Source organism: Netta rufina, assembly GCF_964035555.1.
Source record: "Netta rufina genome assembly, chromosome: 2".
NCBI lineage: Eukaryota > Metazoa > Chordata > Aves > Anseriformes > Anatidae > Netta > Netta rufina.
Window position 1 is genome coordinate 46,271,780 of NC_140124.1, and position 24,131 is coordinate 46,295,910.

Here is a 24,131-nt window from a genome sequence, read left to right on the forward strand (position 1 = left end):
AGGGTATGAGGCTATGAGGATGCCCAGAGGGCTAGAGCTCGTCTCCTATATATACAAGGTGAGGGAGTTGGGGTTGTTCAGCCTGGAGAAAGCTCCAGGGAGACCTTAGAGCAGCCTTCCAGTATCTTAAGGGGGGCTGCAGGACAGCTGGGGAGGGACTCTGTCAGGGAGTGTAGTGATAGGACGAGGGGTAATGGCTTTAAACTAAAACAGGGTAGATGTAGATTCGATATCAGGAAGAAATCCTTTATTGCTGAGGCACTGGGTTGCCACAGAAGCCGCGGACGCCCCATCCCTGGAGGTGCCCGCGGCCAGGCTGGACGGGGCTTTGGGCGACCCGCTCTGGTAGGAGGTGTCCGGGGCGGAGGTCGCTCGGTGGGTCCGCCCGCCCCCTCTCCTTCTCCTCCGGCTCTGTGGCTCCACGACCGGCCCTGGCGGCTCCCGGGGAGGCCGGGCAGGAAGAGGAGTGGCCGCCGGGCCCCACCTGCGCCCCGCCGCCTCCAGCTCCAGGTGCCGAGGCGGAAGAGCTGAGGGAGCCGGCGCCCGCCTCAGGAGATGGCGGGGGGCCGGGCGCTGGCCGCGCTCCTCGCCGCCCTCCTCGCCGCCTCGGCGCAGCCCCCCCGGCGGCAAGGTAGGGGCTCCGGGACGGGACGGGACGGGACGGGACGGGAGGGGAGCTGTGTTACCTGTAAGGAGCTGCTGCGGGGTGAGCGGTGCCGGGAAGTTTCCAGGTGAAAAAAAAAAAAAAAAAAAAAAAAAAGATTATATGGGAGCAGCCCGGCTGGGGTACCTGGGGGGAGAGGGGCACAGCTCGCCCCAAGCTCAGCCGTGCGCTGCTCCAGCTTCCTGGAGGCGCCGTGAAATCCCACTGCCCGTGGGCACATCCCTGCAAAAGTTCCCACTGGGAACGCAAAGATGGTTCCTGGGGTTTTCCTCCGTTTCAGAAAGCCGCTCGGCTGCCAAAAATGCAGGATGTGAGTTAGGAGGTTCGTGCTCGTCCTCAAATCCAGCTGGTCTGTCTTATAGCCACGGGTCCTGTTCAGGACCCTGGAAGTATGACTCCTCCATACAAAATAAACACCGAGGTACTTGCTGTGACTACGAACAGCCCAAGGAGCCTGCCGCGAGTCAGACCTCTAACGCTTCTGTTACTTCTGGCTGCACTCACTATACTGCTGTGTGGCTCGCGGCCATCGTTGTAAGCAACACAGTCTAAGGGTTCGCTGCGAAATTGGACAGCTCTGAGGGTTAACTTTCAAGCTGCGTAGTCTAAAACTTTAAAGTAAAACATTTAATGCCTTTCTTCTAAGTGAAATTAATGACAGCCGTCCTGTCTTCAAAGGATAAAGGACGAGTATTATGCCATGCTTGGTTGTGCGTTGTTTGCAGAGAGAAGAAACTTTAAAAGCCCAGAGGTGGATCTGTGCTAGAAGGAGAGGAGCCAGACTTTCTAAAGATCTTTCATTGCTGAAGTAGCAAATGAAAAAATCACAACTATATCTTTTCTCATATGTAGGCATTCAGAGGGAAACAGAGCAGCCTACTAAAGATATTCTCCCTCTGAACTACCCTTATGCTGTCCATTCATACATAATTCCTCGTTCTCTGGTCAAACCATCTTATCAAAATCTTTTGTTTCTTTTTTCCCCATAAACCTTCTTGATGCCTGACATTAAACTTCCTGGGCTTGCTTTTGAGGTGTGCTACAGCTCTGTTTGAGACATTGTCTTTGATTTTATTGCTTGTTGTTGTCATCTGCTCCAGCGTCTTCCCCTCCATCACGTTTAAAACATCCAAACTTGAATTCAGCACACGTGGATGTGGTTCCTGTTTTAAAAAATCAAGTTAATACTTGCTTTATGCAAGAACGAAAGCTCGTGTTGGAGGCAGCACAGAGCTGAACCCATGCTGTTAGTTTTTGGTTGGGTATAGCATGAGGAGGCTGGGTGGTGGTGGTGGTGAGAGCGGTGCGTTCCCTGGAAAGCCAAGCAAGTCTGCTGTGTGTGTAATGGGCGATAGCTCTGGTCAGTAACTGGTGAAACCAAAGCTAGTAGAAGTGAAGATAAGACTGCTGGAAGAGCCGATGGTTTGGTGCCTGAGTCTCGGCAGCACGGTGGGTTGGAGGGTGGCGTGGTGTGAGCGGGGCAGGAGGGGAACCGCACCTTGCCAGGTTTGGTGAGCACATCTTGCATGCCTGGCGTGTTCTTCATGCTGGGAGTTACTCCTGTCATTACGCAACCAAAACTGAAGCTGAAACGTTTCCCTTAGCAAAGGTTCGTCCTGAAAACCTAAGATACTTCAAGTTAACTTTTCCCCCTGCATCTTTATGTGTTGTGTAATTTTTAAGGAGTTCCCTTTGTCCTGGTGCTGACAGCGGTGCTGGCTCTGCCACTGCGTGCAGGCATGGGCTCTGTGCACAAAACCACACACCAGGTGACATTGAGGTACGTGCATCTTCTCTGGGACTGCTTGTGCCCTGGTGGGACAGCTACGAGTCTTGGTGCACGCATCTTTACAGCTGTTTCTTGTCATCCTCAGAGAAATCCCTTCTTTTCTCCTCCCTCCAACATTTCCCAGCCCACATGGTGCTGTCGTTACTTCCTGTAGGAACATGCACGTCAACCATGACTAGTCACGTTGTCTTCAGATGCGTCTGTGGTTTTTCTTCGGATGCAACTTTAGGCATAATGTAAATTGTTAAGTAAAACATTGGTTAACTTCTAGGTGGAAAACTAGAGGAAAGTATTTGGTGCAGTTGCTGTGTGTAGATGTGGGAGTGCGAATGAAGTATTACATACCTGACCTTTTAAAATGTGTTTTCTAGTTAAAATATGTCTCTGAAGCAGTAGTAATGAAGCTAATCATACTTTTATGAAGTCTATAAAACAGATATTTCAGATTTAAAGTGTCCTTAAGTGATATGTATTTCTGGATTTGTGTTTCAAGTGTCCTTGCTGTAATAAGTGAATTCACGGATAAAAATGCATTGTTTCTTGGTCCGCCCTCCAGGTACCTTTTTCTTCCCAAATGACTAATTCAAGTCATGCATGAATCTAAATAAAAGCTGCTGCTTTTAGAAAAGCAAGCTGTTATCAGACATATTTATGGTGTTCTGATTTAGCGCTGACAGAATATAAACAACCAGCCCCTTCGTGCTCCCTTTGAAAGGCCCTGCGAGCTGGGTTATTTCCATTCCGAATTGCTGCGTTGCTTGTTGGATCGAGATCTCTCCTTTTAAGACCACAACTGATGCACATGAGTATGTGGTTGTAGTGGTTTTTGCTTGTCTCGTGTCCTTATCAGTCCTAAGCGCTTAGTTTTTACTCTCTAGAAATATGTGTATGGTTATAACCAGTTCTGGTTGTACTAGCTTAAATTTTCACCAGGAATATATGCGTACGTATTTCAGATAAGTTTTGGAATTCACATCTAATAAACTAAGTGAAAAGTTGCTCAGCCTTCTCCTGAGGTTTATTACAGAAATATTTCATATCAGAAATAGCGCAAGCTGAGAGCAAAAGCAAGATGCTTTGGCCTTTACCTGTGTTGACTGCTGCAGCTGTGAGGCAAAAGTTAACCTCTGGAAGGAGGGCACCAGGAGGATCTTTGGCAGCAGCAAACTTTGGGACCCGTGACAGGAACAGTGTGGTTGCAAAATAGTGTAAGTGATAGATGAAGAACTTTTTTTTCTTTTTTTTTATGAGTTTCTCATTGATTTTTTTTTTTAATTTTTTAAAATCTTTTTTTTTCTTCATTCTTGGACCTTGTTTTCGTCTTTCTGTGCTCTGTTATTTAAAGTATCTGGCCTTGAAATGATTCTAAATAAATGGTGCTTTACTTGTCTCTGTCACACCTGAGAAGTGAAATGTGTGTGTTCCTGCAGATCCCCGCCAGGCTAGGTGCTGCGTTGCCTCGTTAGGAGGGTTTCTGTATATTCTGTGCGCTGCGTTTCCCCCGTGCGTTGGCAGACAGATGGCATCTCCGCTGGATCCGCAGTTAGTTAATGACTTAATTATAACTGTGTCTACTCAGAAGAGCAAGTGCAAGGAGAACCACTGGGAGAGGAGGGGAAAGAAACAAACAAACCTTGGTTATTGAAATTGAGGTAAAATACGGCCTTCTCCAGGTCCTGGGGAGTGACAGAGAACTGCATTTGGGTGAGAAGTTGTATCCCTGTGTGTTCAGATAGTGCGTCCTGTAGCTGGATGGTGAGCTTGAGTGCTCCTTGCATGGCTCAGCCTGTGTCCTTTTCCTAAGCTTCCATTAAAATCTTTGTACAATTACACATTCTCAACTGATTTCTATGATTTATGGACCTGTGCCCAGCTGAGGGTAGGATATTTTTTTGCCTCAGCGAGGCTGCCCTGGTATTACGGTGACCAAACCTTAGCTCTGGAGGGGAGAACACACCTGCAGCAGCACAGGAGGATTTGCTGCCCCGGTTGGAGCCAAACCACCACCGATTCCTGAGGAGCACCTGGTGGCTTTCGGCAGCCTTTTAGTAGGACTTTAGTAGTCTGGGCATTACCCCTTGGCTCAAAAACTTCTCTGGCATGATGGAGGTGTGAACAGGTGTGATGGAGGCTGCTGCTGTTCAGGAACCACTTGGGCCACTAGGATGCAAAGAAAAGGAGGTGGGTTGTGCTGCCCTTAGCCAGCTGCTGGCTGTACCAGAGCAAAATCTTCTGCTTCTTTATTAGCTGATGGCAGAGGCGAGGGCTGGCTGAACCTGGCCAGTGTGGATGGCATTGATGGGAGGCAGCTGAAGAAACGTGCCATAACTTCTGGTGGATGTGCGAAAAGCTGTGCTTCTAGATTTTTTAGGGTACAAAGGGAGTGTGGCTGCTCTGTCAGACCAAGGGCTTGTTTCGAGGGGTACGATCGTGCCAGCACTTCGGAGTTGGCCCTGGCTGTTCGGGGTCCATGGGCAGAACCGAGAGATCAGCGTGTGAAGATGGGCAAAGTGCCAAGTGTGGAAATGGGTGATCTGAAGTTCCTCAGAAAGGAGAGACAAAGAGCTGTCAGCAGGATGTTTGGCATGGGAGGGACTGCTGGTTGTGAAATGCGCTCTTCCACCGTGGTTAACCAGAGCCAAGACTGAAGAGCTGCACAGGCATGCTCCGAGATGCTGTCCTCTCGCTGGCTCGCATCAACCCAGGGATAAGCCGTGTAAGCAAACATCCCTTTGATCGAGGGAGGCTCCTGCAGTGACTTGCACATTGTCTTTGTGGTTCTCCTGCCGGTGTGGTGTTTCCTTGGGTTGTACAGACCCGTGCCTCTTACACTTTGTACGTTGTACATGGGCTGGCAGTTTACAAATAGCATTTGCTGAGCTCCACTTCCTACATCAACAGAAGCAACAGAAGTCAAGTAATGGAAAAAGGAAAAAGCCCACAGTCATCGCTCTCCCTTCTGTAATCACAAATAACCATGCCAAGTCCCAAAGTGTCTTTTTTTTTTCCCCCCACTTTTGTTGAAAAAGCTTTTTGTGAAAATGTCTTTCACACATGACTTATGAGTGTTTCAATTCACTTTCTGGAAAGGTTCTAGGGGAGAGGGGGTAGAATTACTGAAACTTGAGTAATTACTGAGTTATTTTTTGAGATCAAGGTACTTCATGCCTGGGAGGCATTGCAAATTAACCTGATGAATTAACTGCCTTTGAGTGAGCAGCCTTGCCGGCCGTGGTGGCTCATGCCACCGCTCCCCTGCACAGATCCTGCTGGGAGGAGAGTGGGGAGCACAACATCTCGCCCCCCTGCCCATGGGTATAAACCTTGGGTGAAGATGAGGGGGCCCTGGTGTGGTGGCTGAGGAATCGGGCGCTATCTCCTGGGTGCTTACCCTGGGATGACAGTCGTCAGCAGCATCCGTCCCAAAGCGTGCAGAAGCTCTGCAGATTTGAGGCTGTAATTTTCTGGAAATAATCATTTCACAAAACATGGACCTCATCCCGTGGCGCTGGAAGATGGGAAGTCGTTAAGCAATCAGCAGAGTAGTTAGTTTGCATTTTAAGCGTAAACAAAATTCCCATTTGCTTTAGAAAGCCTTCAGCAGAAAGGACTTGGGCAGCCGACAGCAAGCAGGGTTGGCTGTAATTTATGATTGTGATAGCGATCTCCGTTTGCTGCTTACAGCTCTGTTTAGGAGCTGAGAAGAGTATTATAAACAGTGTGTGGGACCCTGGCTAATGCTGTTGAGGGCTTGCGGAGTGAGAAGGGGATCTAGGATGGGCATCTCCGGAAGAGTGGCAGTGGGTGCTGGGGATGAACTGGACAGCAGGGCTCAAGTTGGCAAAGAGCAATGAAGTCATGTGCAACAATCATCCTTGTGGATAAATTGCTGCAATAAAATCCAGTCCCTCGGCCAAAATGGGTGAATGCTGGTTGGACTCTGTTCCCCTGTTGTGTTTAGCAAGGAGCTGTGCGTAGCCATAAACCCCTGTCCTGCCAAGTCTTTTCCTTGTACGCACACACGCATGCTCTCTGTAAGCGCCACCGCCTCCGCCACCCTCCAGCTACCTTCTGCTTCACACGCCCGTCTTGCACAGGAAGAAATATCCGTGTGAGAATGCTTAATTAAATAGTAGGGGATCAGTGTTAGGCGTTTGGGCTGAATTCCCTGGAATAATCTCACTTGTTTTACACAATATGGTTTGTTTTGAAGTCAGGTTGGAGAGGCTCTGAGCAATAAAATTGCAGTAAGTGTTGGGAAAATTGTGCTGTGGAGAACAAGCTGGTTGAGGTGTGTTTTGCGGAGAGAAGAGCATCACTGAGTGCTAAAGGATGTGGTGGTGAGATGGTTGTGGGGACGCAGCCTTAAATGAGGGTGAGCAGTAATGAAATACGATAGCAGCAGGGAAAATGCGGATCAAGGTTGGGGCAACTGAAGAAATGGTCGAGGAAGACTGCAGGGCTGTAATCACGTCAAGGAAAATATTTTCGGATGAGAAGAGCCAGTCTGTGAACCACCTCCGTCCAGGCCAGCTCAGGACTTCACCTCTGACGTTTCCAGCCCAGCTATTTCTCCGTTGTTTAGACAGAGCAGATCCAGCGTCAGTAATGCTTCTCCTTCTTCCTTTGAATATCCTGTGTGTCATCTCTGTGCAGCACTGATGAGGCATGGAAATTCCTTCGTTACGAGAAATGTGGATGGTTACTGTTAGTCTAAATAAAAGGCATGTGGTGGGAATCATAGACAAAGACAGATCAGCGTGAGTCACGAGGAGATTCGCTGATCCTTATAAAAGCTCTGCAGTAAAGATGGTTTTTAAGTAGTCTCTATTCTGCTGCATGTATGTGGCTATTTTTTATTTTTTTTTTTTTTGCTCTTTAGCCATTTAGTCATTCATTCTTAGTGCCTTTGGGATTGCTGGGTGTACTTCCTTTCGGCATGGTTCTTTTTTCCCCGTTTTCCTACAAAAATGAGAGTTGATAGTTTAATCTAGCTTAGCACATCACCAGCAGCTGACTGCTGCTGACCTATGGCACTGTGCTGTTATTTCTCTGACAGCAATGATTATCTGTGGACCTTCATTTTCACAAGCTGTTTATGTCGTGACCTAACTCGGTGCCTGCCCCTGTGTGTGTTTCCAGCATGTAGCTTTGCCGAGCCTAATCAGGTGTGTGACCTGCACTCTTATCGCCTGCAGTGATGCATTTGGCCGCTGGTGTATGGATCATTGCAGCACTTGGGGCAAAATTACCAGGGAGCAGAAGTCAGGTCTCTCAGGGACGGGCGAAGATGCTGCTTTTCTTTAACCATAGCAGGAGGGCCGTACTAACTTATTTCAAACTAGTATTCAAAATATTGAGAGCTTGAGCCTAGTTTTTGTGACTAAAAATGACCTTAGAGCCACACAGGAGCATTCAGTTTTTCAGTCCTGCCAGGCTGGCCATGTAGTTGTGGTGTTTCAGAGCTGGGGGAAAGAGAAGAGGTAACTGCTTGTCAAGGAAGTGAGGAGCAGACTTTTCAGCAATGTTTGTAAAAACAATAGGTGAGTGTGACAGCTGTATGCAAGAGAGGAGTCTCTTTTGTCTGTAGGTATTTATTATTGGTATTAAGCTATTAGTACTAAGTATCTGGGTGGCATAAATGTCAGAAAAATTACGTCCTTTGTGTCCAAAGGATATTTTGTGTGCTAAATGCATTAAAATGCAAACAAACAAATGTACAGTAGTATGGAAAAACAACTCAGGACTAGCCTGGAAGTAGTTTTGCTTTCTGTTCTGGGAACTGCTTTGCCTCGACAAACACGGTGGCACAGCCCTTGCTGCTGACGTTGCTGTTTTCTTCTCTCCACTCCTGGGAAGCTTCCCTTGCGATTGCTCCCCGTGTGTTTGGAGTGTCATCACATGGATGGGATATGGAGGAAATATGTGTGTGTGACAGGGTGACCTGCAGCCCAGGAGGAGCCAGTTCTGCCCTCCCTACCTGCTCCAGGACTTTGGCTCGAGAGCACGGCAGTGCCCATGGTTTATCCAGCCTGTCATGGCAGCCTTCAGCACAAACCTTTCTCCCTTGTATGTGGTCATCTTTTTTCTTCTTTATTGCCTCTCCCTGTCAGGAAAACCCAGACTGAAAATCTCTTGGAAACATTTCTAAAGCAGAAACGCAAACGTCACTGGTTCTTATCTTCGGCTGGGGAGTTCGGTGTGAGCCGTCAGCTAGCTTAAAAGCTGTAGGGAAGTTAATAAGTGACCCAATTTTTCACTAATGGTATAGAGGGATGATAAATTAGTCACTGCAAGTATGTGTAGAAATTTGGCCTCTCGGTGTTTGAGGTTTTTGTTTGAAGCCTTTTGATCCTGGCAGCAAATAAGGCGGGCTATTTCCAGGGCCTGGCCTCAAGGTTGCGCAGAAAAGCCTACAAGTCCAGAAGAGGCCCAAGACCGCCAAAACTCAAACAGAGCCACGACTGGGTGTCATTTTGACCACCTTCTGCCCTGCTCTCCCTAGCCATGAGACTTCGATGCTGGCAAAGCCGGAGCTGGAGCATTTCCAGTGGCAGCCCGCGGTGCTCAAGAGATGCGTGCTTCTGAGCCAACTGCTCGCTGCCACCTTCCTAGCACCTCTCCTGGCCATGGGGATGGCCACAGGGGCTTTCCTGGGATGCTTGGCTGCCAGATTCAGATTAATTGGTGTTAATCAGCACGAGGATGATTCTCGACATGATGTGTGGGCAGAGCTCTGTTGTGTGGCCCTGCAGGTGTCCCTCTCGAGGAGCAGGCCTCTTCGATAAACCACCGCCCATCCCGTGCCAAATTGCTCAATGGCCACTTCATCCTGTGTCTCCAGTACTTTGTGTGGGAGCTGTTCCTGCTTTCAGTAGTCCTTGGAGGTGGTGTGAAGGCTGCCCAGGCTTTTATGCATTCCCCAGCACCTGAAGGTGGTTGTGGCAGGGATGGAGAGGAGATATCCAAGCACAAGTAGTCCACCCAAGGCCGCAGGTGTTTATTTGCTGAGGGGTGTTGCATGTACGTTGTGTACCCAACTTTGTAGGGACCTTCAGAAGCCAAGCAGGCTGTATGATGGGCATAACAGACTGAAAGTCCAAGTCTGGATGACATAAATTTGAAAGGAGTAGCCGAGCTGCTTTTTTAATGCAAAATCCACAACACCAGTGAACTGGAGCAGAAGTGGTCCTCCACAAATTGCATTTATCCCTCTCTCTGAGCACAGGCGGCAAGTGGATCTCTGCATCATCCGTGCTGGGCTGGGAGAGCTGCAGGTATTTTCTGGAGATTCAATGCTTAAGAGCTTTGGGACAGGCACAAATGTTCCCTCTGAAAACATGGCACCTCTAGGGATGTGTGGAGAGGCAGGTGATGCTTTTACCTACTAGTAACACAGCACCTTTTCATTTTTTTCTTTAGGTTCATTTACAATCCCTCTTCGTGCGGCAGACAACGTCACAGTTACAATTAAATTGAGACCTGGTGTTTCATTGGGCTGTCAAATTAGTGTAAAAAATACCTTCAGTTCAAGCCTGCGTATAAGACCTGGGGAGATTGTGACTTTTACCTTCACTTGTAGTACTCCAGAGAAATATTTCATCATGGAAATTCAGAAGAATATTGGTAAGATGCATGTTTCTATTTCTTCCCCTCATGGCAGTTTTCTTCCTGTAAAACCACATACCTTTTTTTTTTTTTTTTTTTTTCCCTATTACTATATCAAGATATCTCCCATAATCTTGGGCAAGAAGAAATCTTTGGATGCTAATAAATAACCTCAAATTACTGAAACTACACAAGTTAAAAGAAGACTGTTTTTATGTCTGGCAGAATGAATGTAACTCATCTTTTAAAAAAACAAACAAACAAACAAACAAAAAATTAAATGAGCGTTTGTGTTAGCTGCTTTCTGCTATCCTTTCTCCTGCAATTTATGACCCTACCAAAGGGACTTGTTACCTGCCAAAAGCCTGTGAGCATTGATAACAATATGTCACGCATCATAATCATTGAACAGCTTGACTGTGTCTATAAGGACAGCAGAAACACTGAGATGTGCCTGTGTTTCCATATATTAAATGAATGCTACTGACGTCAAGAAGCTGAAAATTTTGAGGTGTTAGAACTAAACTTTCATTTGCTTTGAACATTATCTTTAGCTTGTGTACATGTGGTAACGTATTCTTTAATGGTATGAACACATACTATTTCTCAGCTAGATCCCAAATTTCATTTGGCAGTCAGTTTTTGGCTGTATCTTCACTATTTTTGGGTTCAAGCCCTGTTATAAAGACAGTTCTCTTATTTTGGAGTTTTATTCATATGGTTCATGCAAATAGCAATATTCATGATATTTCATGGTGTGTGTGTGAGATACAGTTGTGGTATTTTTAATTCATTTAAGCCTGGGAATAAAATACACTTATTTTTGATATCCAGCTTGAAACACCAATAAGCTGGCTTTTTCAGAGAAAAGTTCTGTAGGTTATCCCTAGAATATTTCATTGGCAGTTGTTATTCATCACTTCTGCAAAATCTGGATCCCAGGTTGCTCATCAGGGTACCAATGAAATGAAGGGGTGGTTTGCAGCAAGCAGTGGAAATCTTAATTATTTAACAGGCATCACATGACAATTCTGAGTGAGATAGCATAAAATTGGTTCTCTCGATCCATGATTTCCAGCTTTCTTAATATTGAATTTCTCCCTTCTGTCCATTTGCTGCCCTGTTCACGTACCCTATTCACTATGTACCTTCTGAATTCCTCATCAAACAATGCAGAAATACTACAGACAATACCTCCTATTAGTCACCCTGGCTTGTCCCTAGAAGCAGGTTTATCCTGTCTGCCCTAAGGGATAGGAGTCCAGTTTAAAGATAGCATTTAACCATGTTATGGGAGTGTCTTCTGATCTATATAGAGTAGAAGTTAAGAAGTGCAATGTAAAAACTAAAAATTAAAAAAGCAATTAAGGGGAAGGTGGCAAAATCGTCACTTACTTGAAGGCTTTCTGTAGTATGTCATGGCTGTTTTCTCTCTGCATTTAGACTGTGTATCAGGCCCATGCCCCTTCGGAGATGTTCATCTTTACCCACCAGGACTACCTCGCCTTAACAGGACTTTTATCTGGGACGTGAAGGCGAGTACAAAGGCTGGACTTGAACTGAAATTTGCTACCCCGTGGTTAAGACAGATTCAGCCAGGGGAGTCGTGTCCGGATTTAGTTAACTACAACATCAACAGCTGCATAGATACAGCCACAGTTAACATTGGCACCTTCTGCAGAAATGGTTCAGTGTCTCGCGTCAAACTGCTGGGAGGAGTTGTCATGTCTCTGTACCTCCCATGGAACTCTGCTCTCACCACCTCGGGTTTTAGCATCGCAAACAGGTCTTCCATAAAACGTAAGTGTGGAGTAATCTGTCATCCACTGTTACTTTCCCCATGCGATCTTCTTTTCTAGGTGGTGGTGGTGGGGTCAAAATATCTTTGATTGGTTAACCTAATCATCATGCAAGCCGTTGTGTTGCTGCTTTTGGTGCATGTTACTCGTTTTTCAGTCTCTTTAAACTTGTTAAAACTTAAAAATAAGAAAACAGGTATGTTTAAGTTTTTATCTGGATGAGACTAGCTAGCATAATTAGAGTGAGCCAGAAGACTTATTTGCTGGTTGCAGGGTATAATTGTGTTTCTTTAGTTTGAAATAAAGCTTCCTTAACTTGTTTGAGTCTCAAACAAATGTTTCTCTGCAGGAGAGGAAGGTGGGAAAAGGGGAAGCAATGCCTGGAAGGCACATGAGTCTGTGTGCTTAACTGCAGATATCTGTTTCAACCTGTGCAGTAGCATAAAATAATCTTCTTAAAATACCTGAAATGTGTATAGCAGTCAGTGAGTTAGTTTGTGATCTCATGACAAACCCCCTTTCAGAGATTTTCTTGCTCTTTACTTGAATTGTGCAATTATTGCCATCAGCTATAGATGGAACCTGATCTAAGTTCATCTTTCTAGAAGGCTTCTTCCACAGTGGCTAAAAAAGGAGATTTGTCACCCCTTCTCTTGCATGGCACTGCTGAAACGTTTGGGAAGGTGAGAGGCATGGCACTCCTCACAGTTGCTCATCGTTGCTGGCATCCTAGAGTGGGGCTGTAATCTCTGTGTACATAACTTCGCTCTGCCAAGTGCCGAGACTCATCCAAGTACAAGGCGTGTTACACGATCTCCATGCCTCACCTTCTTGTTTTATCATGCACATTTGAGGCTCTGTCCTGGTGTGCTTTTGTTAGTTAGATCTCTGAGGTTTTTGGACTGAGAGCTGCGTGCTGATTTGAAAGCTCTAATCTTTTGTTTTGTGAAATCTGGTGAACTGGTATTAACAGATGCAGTTGTCAGGCTGCGTATTTACTCTCACAAAGCCAGGACAAGAAGTAGGAATTTCCTTTCTGAAAAGTATAGACCTGTCCGTGTGCTTGACAGGTAGACCTGCTGCACTGCAAATACAGTGCTAGCATATCCTTTTCCCTTTCTGTAATTGAAGACAATAGTATCAGCTCAAGTATAGGTTCTAGTCTGATGGTTCTGCAATAAGCTAACCTGTAACTGAAATGGGTGAGTTCACTGTCAGATAAAATGCTCTGCTGCTGCAGTGCTACATATGCTGGTGTGTCTTTTCTAATTTCTAATGCTTTTGCGTGACTTGTTTCTCTCATTTTAGGGTTATGCATTATTGAATCCATTTTGAACAGGGAGTCTTCCATCACGTTGATGTCCCCAAACTATCCCTTGGGCTTTCCAGAAGATGAGCTCATGACGTGGCAGTTCGTGGTTCCTTCCAACTTGAGAGCAAGTGTGTTTTTCCACAACTACAGCCTCTCCAACTGCGAGAGGAAGGAGGAGAGAGTGGAGTATTACCTTCCTGGCTCTGTCAGTAACCCGGAGGTGTTTAAGCTGAGTGACAGCCAGCCTGCCAATATTGCTGGCAGTTTCAACCTGTCCCTGCAGGGCTGTGATCAGGACGCTCAGAACCCAGGCATCCTCCGCTTGCTCTTCCAAGTCGTCGTTCAGCATCCTCAGATTGATGAGAGTAAGTACTGGTTTGCCCCTTCTGTCTCTCTGCGCATTTATCTCTTATTTCTTTCCTTTTGCAGATACAAACTGGCTTTGTTGCAACTTGCAATGGAGTTAAAAACACCACTGTAGATTTTATGCTTTATATTGTAAATGGATGTTCCTTTCCTGTTCCAAAGGTATACGTCATGTAATTGAAAATACCTTTAATATCTGTGGTATTGGATCTTGCACACTGTAATGAATGTAAGCATGGGGCAGCACTTCCTTGAGCCTATGTTCTCTCTGTGGGGATCCAATCCAATTATCATGCAAGAACCTTAGTGTTTGATTAAATTGTCTAAGCTTGTGTGTCACTGTGTGTTCTGAGTGCTAAAGGGTTGTACGATCTCACCACTTCCATCCTCTGTTCTTTGTCTGCCTGATCTGGCTCCATTCATGAACAACAACTCCTCCTAAAATTGTTGTTAAACAAATCACATGTTGCATCTCGGAAGCCAGACAGAGTGAAAATACTGTATTTAGTTAATCAGCTTTATCTCTCTGTTCTACTTTTTGGAGAAAAAAAAAAAAAGGCAAGAAGAATTGTAATATATTTATGACCAGAAGACAAACTGATAATTACCAAAAAAAAACAAAAAAAAACAACAAAAAAAAAACAACAGATTGCCATTTATTTAATGAAATGCAAGTAATTAACCACTTGGATTTATGAAAGAGCAGTGGTTTCTCTAGGGATTTCTTAGGATTATATGAGTGATTTTAGTTATATAAGTTCCATCAAAGATTCAAATTCAGCCCTCAGGATGGTATTGAAATTTTTATTAAAAAAAAAAAAAAGCTTGTTGTCTGTAGTGTGCAAGTTAAACATGGTTCTTATTAAAAAAAATACATCAATATCTGCATATTCTCAAAGCTTCCCAAACCTTTTGGTATTCCACAGCTGTCTGTGGTGCTTGTCATTAAATAAGAGGAAAATACAGCTATTTTCCAATCAAAATCACTTCTCGACCTAATCTTGACTGTGTTTAGCTGCTGAAAACCTCTGAATCTGAATTCAGATGAAAAATCTGAACCAAGCTGAAGACTGAATAGCCCTGTGGTGAAAATCCTAGGTTCTGTGCTTGGTTGTGGCGAAGACTTGAAGATTTCCACCTGACCTCTTGCCTTTTTGTATGCTGTGATTTCCCATACAGGAAAAAGCTATTTTATTCACCCCTCTTTTTTTTCTTCCTTAAAGCCTTTATGATACATAGCTGAAAATAGGAATTACAGCTGGTAATAAAAATGTGTGTGTGTATATACCTACTCTGTCCTTTCTTCAGTATCAGACATGTTGTTAACAGCGTAACAGTGCATAAGAGTGCCGTGTGGATCTGATGTGTGTCACTCCACATGATAGTTATGAGTTGTGAACAAGGCTACAGCCATAGCCATATCTTTTTCCTCTGCTCCTTCCCCTCCCTCTTCCAGATGTTTTGAGTATTTACAACTGCTATTATCTTATGTGGGAAAAGGTATTTGTCATCCCTGCTTACCCCTGTTCTGACTTTTCTGTAGCTGCCCAGGTAGTGTGTGATGGAAGACAGCTCTTTTGAAGCCTTGGTTAGGCAAAATTGGTAAGAGGAATTCAGCAGTAAACTGTACTTAACTGGAAAGTTTTCCCCTTTAATACATCTATTCTCAGATTGTTGTGCAGGAGTTGCTCCTACGGAGCATACATAAACACTGCAGTAAGGCACCGTATCAGGAGTGAAGCCTGAAGTGGGCCATCTGGAAGGAAATCGTGTTGTAAGAGCCTGAAGAGAAGAATATCTTGCTTGTTTTGTGATTTCAGAATTTTATTTTTACATATACCCTAATCCATTCAAGAATTTTCTTAAGTCTCCACAAATAAGAAACTGGGAAAGTAACGGAATATGAAAAGTTGGGAAAAGTGGTTCAGAGAAAGGATAAAATAGAAGTTTTTTATCCATAGAATTATCCTGCCCAAGATCAGTGGGGATTTGCTGATCTTCACTGGAAAACACAAACATAAACGATTGGTTTGTTTTTGGAGATCTGGGCACCTTCTTATTCTTGCTTCAGACTTCTCAGGATCGCAGCTGTGAAATGGTGGAGAAATGAGAGGCCACCTGCATGTTTTTGATGTAGGATAATCCCTGAACAGTAGCTGTTCTCAGGGAGGCAAGAAAGGCCCCAATTTTAGAGCCTGTAGGATAAGAAAGTGTGTTGCAGTGGCTTTGAAATTGTATGCTGTATATACACATGATAAGTAATCTTGTCTAGGTGAAGCATTTTGATGTGACTGCAGGTATGTAGAGGAGAGGCTGCTAGGTGCCTCGGGAATGACATCACTCATTTCAAGCAAAGGTTCAAATTCCAGCCTTGCCTAGAAGCAAAGACAACACATTGATTTACAATAGCACATTCTCACAAGCTGTTCTCAGTACTTCAAGCGTGCAAGAATTGGAACAGAAAAAGAGGTAGGCTCCAGTCCTGGGCTCGCTTCTTGCACGGGCTGTATGTGCCAGCTTTACTTCTATCATAGCTGTCATTCTCTTCCACTGAAGTTAACAAAACTCATGGAGATATTTAAGGGATACATGTGTAAGGAAGGTTGAGGGTGCTGTGGAAAGGCAGAGTTGCTTGTCTGTCATGAGATCTAAAATGTACAAACCTTGCATGAAACTATCCCTTTGGATTCCTCTCCCTTCTGCAAAACCACTTCAGGGTCTCACTTTTTCATCTCATTTTTGGCTGATCTGGCTTCTTCCTCTTAATAGAGGTGTTTTAAGGAATTAGTTAAAATGGAACATACCAAGATGACTAAGCCCTGGGCCTGCAGCTGAACCAAAGAGAACTAAAATAGATATTCCTCATGTGGGATCTTTACCAAAATGTTTTAATTGTACCTTAAATCAGTGGATAGCTGAAGCGTATCATCAGAGTGATTACATACAGATTTGGGGGGTTAGAAACTAAACTTGAAATATTTGTCTTCTCCTTGTGCATGTTAACTCAGATTACTATTTAGTAAGACTGGCATTATGTAAACTCACTTTCTAGGAAGCTTAGAGACCTGGGAATGGGAAAATAGAGACTTTCATCTGGGCGATGCTAATGTGAATTGACCTCTTGTTGGCAGAGCTCAAAAGCTGCCATGCTAAGTAATAGGAATATGGCAGCCCCTATCCAATGAACAAATAACTGTTATAAAGCTGCAGGCCCAGCCAGCCCCAGCAAAATGGAGCATTTGACTAAGGAGGATCCCAATTCTCCCCAGGCATTGATCAGAAAGCCAGATCAGTGTTTTTCAAAGCAGGGTTGGCTCCTCTGGATGTGCCCTCCATCCAGTTTATCAGGAAGACGCACAGCAGGCAGTGCCAGCCCAAGGCAAGGGTTGGAAGGCATAGCTAAGAATGGGGGAAGGACGGACAGAAACAGGTCTTCTGGCTGCAGTGTTCATTTGGCTCAGCTTAAATCCGGCATGGAAATAGGTTGGATACAGCGAATCCAATGGTGACTGAAAATCAAACATCATGAGGTCTCTGCTCAGGAAGTTAGTTAACAGAGGGGGTCTCACCTCTCTCCACGTCCTCTCTTTTCTTTCTAGCACAGCTTAGGAGGCCGTTAGCTGTCTTTGCCCATGCCAACACATTGCTAGCTTGTATTCCTCTTGATGTCCACCAGGACCTCCAGGTCTTTCTGCAAAGCTGCTTTCCAGCTGGTCTGCCCTAAGTCCTCCTGCCTGTGCTAACTCGTTGTGAGGGTGTGCTCTGTCCTCTCGTCAGTCAATAAAGAAAACATTGGGCAGCTTTGGCCTCAGTATAGACCCATGGTGTAGAACTCTGACTGTCCTCCAGATGGACTTTGAGCTGCTGATCACGAGCCTTTTGAGGTCAGCAGTTGAGCCAGTTCGAGTCCACCTCGCTGTCCACTTATCTCGCTTATACTTATCAGTGAGTCTGGGAGCACCCGCTGCTCTTGCCTCACCTCAGGCCAGCCCTGTCATTCTAGAGGGGTGTCAGGTTTTTCAAGCATGTTTTTCCCTTCGTGGGGAAGGTCCTGATCACCTTCTAGTCCTCCACATGCTTGGAAGTGGTTTCCAGGGTTGGTTCTGTCCTTTTGCCTTCCTGGGGTCAGTGATGAAAATATCAAGACACTTTGGCCTTACCTGTGCTATAGCTTTTGGGAGTGCAGACAAATTTATCCCTAGAGTATTTGTTATCCTGTAAAGGATGAGCATCCTGCTATTAACAGATTTTAAAATTTGGGGAGTATGCTCCCCATGAATGTCCTATACTCCCAGGTGTTTGAGAAACTTCTTAAATGGCTGGGGAGGTGCCTCCTTGAGCAGATCTTTCCAAGCTGATCAAGAGAGGCTGTCAGAGATGATGCAGGGCTTCCCGCAACAGACTTTGTTAATTTGAGGCATTTCAGTGTGTTTTTAACTGCCAAACAGAAAAAGGCTTTGGGGAAGTGTCTTTGAAGGCTTCAGTGACCTTCGTGATGACCATCAGCGCTTTTGCTGAAGTAGAACACTTCACAGTTTTTTCCCTTTGAACCATATTGGTGCTTGTGTTTAAATTAGCTTAATCTTTAACTTGACTCTGGACAGGCAGATGTACTAATTGCTGCTTTTGGGCAATTTTTTTCATCTTGGCTCTTAAAAAAAAAAAAAAAAAAAAAAAAAAGAACAACACTAAATAAACCCCCAAAAATAGTTTTTGGAGGTGGAGATCTTGCATTAAATTCAGCATTTGAGAACCGAGACGCTTGTTTATGATCAGCAGTTGTGTCACCAGTAAGACTGACTCTGACAGGAATACAAGGAACATATCGGGGAAAACAAATCCAACGTAGTCAGCTGAGCTCCCCGGTGAACTATTTGCATTGTAACCTTACCTGTTCAAAAGGAACTAGCATAGGTTATCCTGTTGTGGCTGAAAAGTGGTAAGGAAGCGGGGTTTGTGTGTGGAAAGGCTCAAACTTCTTGGAGTAATATGATATTATTTGAGTTTTTATTATACTGCTGGAAAAAAGTAATGTTTTCTTAGCTAATGTAGAAATAGCTTTAACAGCTGCTTGTGTAATGGTGTGAGAAGAGATGGAGGAAATTCTGCTTCACACCACGCTTGCTTGCCAGTAATTGCTCTGAGATGTTTGCTTTTCGTTGCAGATGTCACCCATTTGGTTGACCTGAGCAAGGAGCGGAACATGACGGTAACGATCCACTTTGAAGGCTGGCCCAGCCGAGTCCCGCTCATGTCTGAGCCGATGTGCCTGATCTGCAAGGATCCTCGCACCTGCGACCGCGTTCTGACGCTGGTCTCTGGCGCCATCTACAAGATCTCCTTTCTCTGCAAGGACTTGTCCCACCTGAGGATCACAGCTGAAAAGGGCATAAGTATGACACAAGCGGCTCGATCTTGTTTCCTAGAAAGTGCTTCCACCTGCGTTTTCCACAGTGCTCAGCCAAACCTTGCCTCTCTTGCTTTAAATAATGGGTGGATGGAAATTTGGCTTTGAATGGCTGGGGGATGGGCACAATGAATGTGGAGATGACCTTGTTGCTCACTGCAGCATCCTACCTTTAAAAATAGAAACTGCATAACTACTCCTAGAAGGGAAATGACAAAAGGCATGGAAGAATCTTCTTATTGAAAACTGCAAAATATGGAAACAGGACAGGAGAGCCATAAGTCTGCCCGTGAAAATGTGGGACCAAAGTGGCCATCAGGAATGTGTCTTGTGCCATTTGGATATCCCTTTGGTGCAGGATTTTCACAAATGCTTTCAAATACTAGAAAAAGAGTTTTAAGGTATAGATCTGGACTTTAGCGAGTTGGCAACTGTCTCAATAAGCAGATAGTGTAGCAAAAGTAATTTACTGAGTGAGGAATTTTGCATACGTTTGTCAGTTCCATTGGTGTTCTGTGTCATTTTAAGGAAATCAAACTACAAACTATGCATATTTTGGTAATGGTTAATAAGAGAGGACACCTACTTAGTTAAATGCTTATCTGAATCTGTAATACAAATCTGACAGGACTCTGTCATATGTATACTGCAGTACACCAGAGAACTTGTTTTTCCTAGGTATTTCCTCTGCAAGAAAAAGAAAACACAACCACTGTGGTTTGTTTCTGTGATTGCAGGCTGTGTGGATCTCCGGTGGTGTCAGAAGAAGATCCATGCCCTTTCGGTGCCCAAGGCTATTACCCAACTGCCAGTTCTGCTGCATAAATTTATTTGGAAGCTCATAGCTCCCGAAATGATAAATGTAGAAATTACGTCTCCGTCCTTGAAACTGCAGCAGCACCTTCCAGATCAGAGGTGTAACACGAGCTACAGTTACAGCATTGTTAGCGCCACCCCAGAAGTGGACTTGAACGTTGGAATTTTCTGTCCTGGTGGAGCCATTGAAAAGATTCAGTTGAGGAATAATATCACCATCTCCTTAAAAACATTTGGCAAAGGCTTTTTCAATGATTCTAATCATCAGGATCTGAAAATGTCTTTTGTGCCACATATTAAAGGTAAGGTATTGTTTTGTATGTTTTTCCCCTTTGTTAAATATTTCAGTACATTTATTAGAACACGTGAATACGTAGAAATAAGAGCTCAAATATTTAGAGTCTAGACCAGGAGCCACTGCTTGGATCAGTATTTATCTGAATCAGTGAGGTGATTTATTGCTGGAAGAAGGAAAAAGCTTTGTGATCAGATGGTTGGCAGACGGTTGTGGGAAATTCTGCAGATATATCTGTGAGAATTGTGATGATTACTGATATAGAAGAGATGATAGGTGAGTTGTATGGTTGGTACTGAGACGTAATTTGACAGTAGAAATTCTGCTGGTCATGGGTATGGGTGTAAGTGATACTCTTTTGTTATGGAGAAGAGAGCCTAGATAATTTTACATGAAACAGATAGCTTTTTTTTTTTTTTTTTTTTTTTTTTTAAAAAAAGGTTTTAAAATTAAGTAAGTTTTCATTCCTGTATTCATTTTCTTCACTACAGATGAGTGTACTTTCACTGTGAGCCCAGATCCAAAAGCTAAAACTTACTTGCAGAGTCCCAACTTGCCTTATGGTCTACCTCCTTACGTCTCCATATCCTGGTACGTCGTTGTGCCCAGCAAGCAAGTGGCCCGCCTGGGCTTCTCCAAGGACCGCATGGGCATCGCCTGCGAGACGGGGCGTGCCTACGTCAACATAAAGGAGCAGACACCCGGGGCAGAGGAAATCGTGCGCCGCGAGGATGAGCTCCTGCCTGAGCCCCGAAACATGCACCACAACTTCTGGGTGAACATCTCCAACTGTAAGCCCGTAGACAATATGCAGCTGACCGTGCAATTCTGGGTGACCTTGGCTGAAAAACAGATCGGTGAGTTCTGGGAGTTTGTCGTGGCTTGCTTTACGCTTGTTTTATTTCTTTCCATTGGGGGAACAATAATGCACGCTGCTCTGCATGCCTTGGCTTTTATGAGATCTTTGCTTTCTGAAATGCCTGTCCCATCAAAACCCTTTGGAAGTTACAACAGAGTATTTCTAGGTACTGGGGAGAAGGGAGGGATTTTAATGTGGTGGAAGTTTGACTTTTATAGCTGAGGGGGACTGAGAGTGGGTGGTTGGTGGTTTTGTTTTTATTTGCATGTTTATTTTTTGCTTTGCTTTCATTTAATACAGCTTTTTGAATCACAGCCAGAAGGTACAGAAAAACCAAGTGGTGTTTTTTCCCTCCCAAGGTCACAGACCTGGTGAACAGCTTAGAATTTGATTATGCAACATTATTTATCTAAGTAGTCTTAGTGTTGGCAGTTCAGTTATTCTATTTTCACATGAATAAGAAATAATCCTTGGGGTGGCTCTCCCTGTTTAGTGGAGAGTGCCCTGACTGCTGACAGCAAAATCTGCGTTCTTGTTAATTTTCATCTCTCTTAAACGTATAATTAAAAAACAGAAAGGCATTTTTGTGGTAGGCTTTGCTCAGATGCATGTAAGTTTGCTTCATGTTTGCACTTCTGCATCATCTGTGAAGGACTGGCTACACAAGCAAGACCAGAAACTGTATCAAGTGACTTTTTCCTTTTTCTTTTTTCTTTTTTTTTTTTTTGGTAATGCATACTTCTAAAACATGGGGCAATTTTCTTTGTTCACGCATGGACTTTCCTGATCAATTTTATGACTCTTTGAAAACCTCAAGTCAATATAACTCTTGCATTTTGGGGAAAGGATTGCATTGAGGGGAAGTTGGTGAAAGTAACTATTTCCTGTGGAGAGAGATAGGCAGGTATTCATGCTTTCTTCTCTTTTCTGCATGCTGAGCCAGAAGTTTGAGAGGCTGCAGGTAAGTTTAACAGCACATGAGCTGTATTGAATTCTTGCACCAAGGGCTAGCAGTCTGGCAGAGGGAGGGTTGATTGGGTGTTTATGTGGCTGTGGTCCATTGCTGGCAGCAGGAGTTTGTTGTTGCTTGGCCGCCAACCTCTTGGAATTTGCTTGTGTTACCTGTAGGCACGCACATCTTCTCTGCATGCAACTGATACCCATAGAAAACTGTTGAGGGGGTTCAAACCCAACCAGCTTTTAGGAGAAAGCTCAGTGTTCTTGTACCTTGTTGTCTGTTTGCAGATCTAGCAGTGATACTTGCTGTGCTGGCTGGGGCCGGAGTTCTTGCAGCTATTGGACTCACTGTGTGCTGTGTTAAGAAGAAGTAAGTAATCCATAATCCAGCATGTGTGTAGCTACAGGTTTAAGAAGGTGTTGTGGGCCCAGTTGCTCTCCCACTATTTCATGCTGTTGGCACGGATCCCTCAAACAAGGGTCTGAAGCGTGATATAAGCAATCTATTTGGAGTGGTGCAACTCCAAGAACATTGCTTTATTCTAAACCAATTATCTTAGAGTAGAGCAGTGTTCCTGGGGTCACAGTACTTCAATCCCAGTGTGTTGTCTGGCTTTGCTTTGGTACAAGCCTCTGGCTGTACTGGAAGCGAGGTATCAGTTGGACTTCCTCAGTGATTAATGTGAAAGGAAGTCACAATGAATGTGGTTGCTCTGTATGTGACTCTAGAAAAGACTTTGTTAAAACAAGCTGTACGCTCACTTGGGTATCTTAAGGCCTATCTTTCATCTACACAACCTCCAGCAATTTCTTCTGGAGTTTATACATCAAGCAGGGGAAATTTTTTATGAGATGAGCCCTTGGGGAGAGAACTCGATTGTGCAAAGCCAACACAAACAGCTTTATTCATGCAAGCACGGTCTGAAGCCATCAATAGTTTCGTTTCTGATGCTCATGCTCAGTGCTGGCACACAGGTGGTTTGGTCATGAATCTGTAAAGCTGGAATGAATTTGTGCAATATGATGATTAGAGCAGTTATGGGCACAATTCTCTGTCTCACAGGAAAGGCTTTAAGAATACAGGCTTAAAAACCCTTCAGTTTTTCAGCATTTGGACTTTCTGCCATCAGAATAGTTGCACCAAAACCAGGAAAACTTCGTTTGACTTTCATAGCAGATCTGCTGTTTTACTTATCTTCAGCAACACTCAGCCTTGTTTTGTGGGGGTCTGATGGTCTTTAGGTCCTATTAATGCCTGTGGAAATTGAGAGGTTTAGTGTGCTGTGTAATTGGGATGTTCCAATTGTGTTTGGAAGGCTGCTGGAATTAATCTTGCAAACTTCAGGGTCAGCAGAACAGCAACAGATAACTAAATAGCAGAAAGTTCATATCTGCTCTTTTTAAAAAATCATGTCCAGACTCAAAGTTATTTTTCCCAAGATCGCTAGTATAGCCTTCAATCCAGGTAGACTGTCTGACACTGTAGCTGGGGTGGGTAAACAGCTGTTGTTATTGGAGTTATATGCACTAAGCCGCGTATTGTTCCTGACCTGCTATCAACTTCAACTCTGTAACAGGAAGAAGAAAAGCCAGAATCCCATGGTGGGAGTATACAATGCTAACGTCAATACCCAGATGCCTGGAAAGCAACGCCTATTCAAGAAAGATAGGAAAAACAACGATTCTCACGTCTATGCAGTTATTGATGATGCTATGGTCTATGGGCACTTGCTGAAGGAATCCAATGGCTCAGTCAATCCAGAAGTTGATGTCTACCGGCCTTTTGATGGGCCCATGGGTAGCTTGCCACCTTCTCCACCTCCGTTCTCTTTCAGAAAAGACATTAAACGCTCTCCTAGCACAGAGGAGCCTCTGCCTCTGGCAGAAACAGACCAGGACTCTTACACATTTGCTCATCAGAAATCAGGGGAATTGGAGGACAATGGAGATAATACAAATGAGAAGAATAATGGAGATACAAGTACGTCCTTCCTAGAGGATAAGGAACAGGAGGGGTTAGAGGAGTAATTTTATGCCAGGCATGGCAGTTTGCTGTGGAAATATAGGTACCCTTTAAGGACAAGGTTCTAGGGGGATAAAAACAAACAAAAAAAAGGAAACAGAAAAGGAGTGTTATTTTTAAATGTGTTTTGATACTGTTTTGGCCTTGTTTGTTTTTTTAACTTCAGCTATTGGTAGCTTCCAGTTTTAGAGTGAACATGGAGTAAACTCAGACAGTGGAGCACTCCAGAAACGTGT

At 44.4% G+C, this 24,131-nt stretch overlaps 1 protein-coding gene across 1 annotated transcript; it reads left to right on the forward strand.

Annotated features, from left to right (window-relative positions):
• Positions 1-555: 555 nt before the first annotated feature.
• Positions 556-23,900, forward strand: CDCP1 (CUB domain containing protein 1; the record flags this gene model as incomplete). The annotated part of the gene is made up of 9 exons (XM_084282739.1): positions 556-631; positions 9,876-10,079; positions 11,505-11,861; positions 13,169-13,537; positions 18,704-18,931; positions 19,683-20,063; positions 20,548-20,913; positions 22,161-22,242; positions 23,450-23,900. 9 exons carry the CDS (start codon positions 556-558, stop codon positions 23,898-23,900), a joined length of 2,514 nt encoding a protein of 837 aa, XP_084138865.1.
• Between the last annotated feature and the right edge of the window lie 231 nt (positions 23,901-24,131).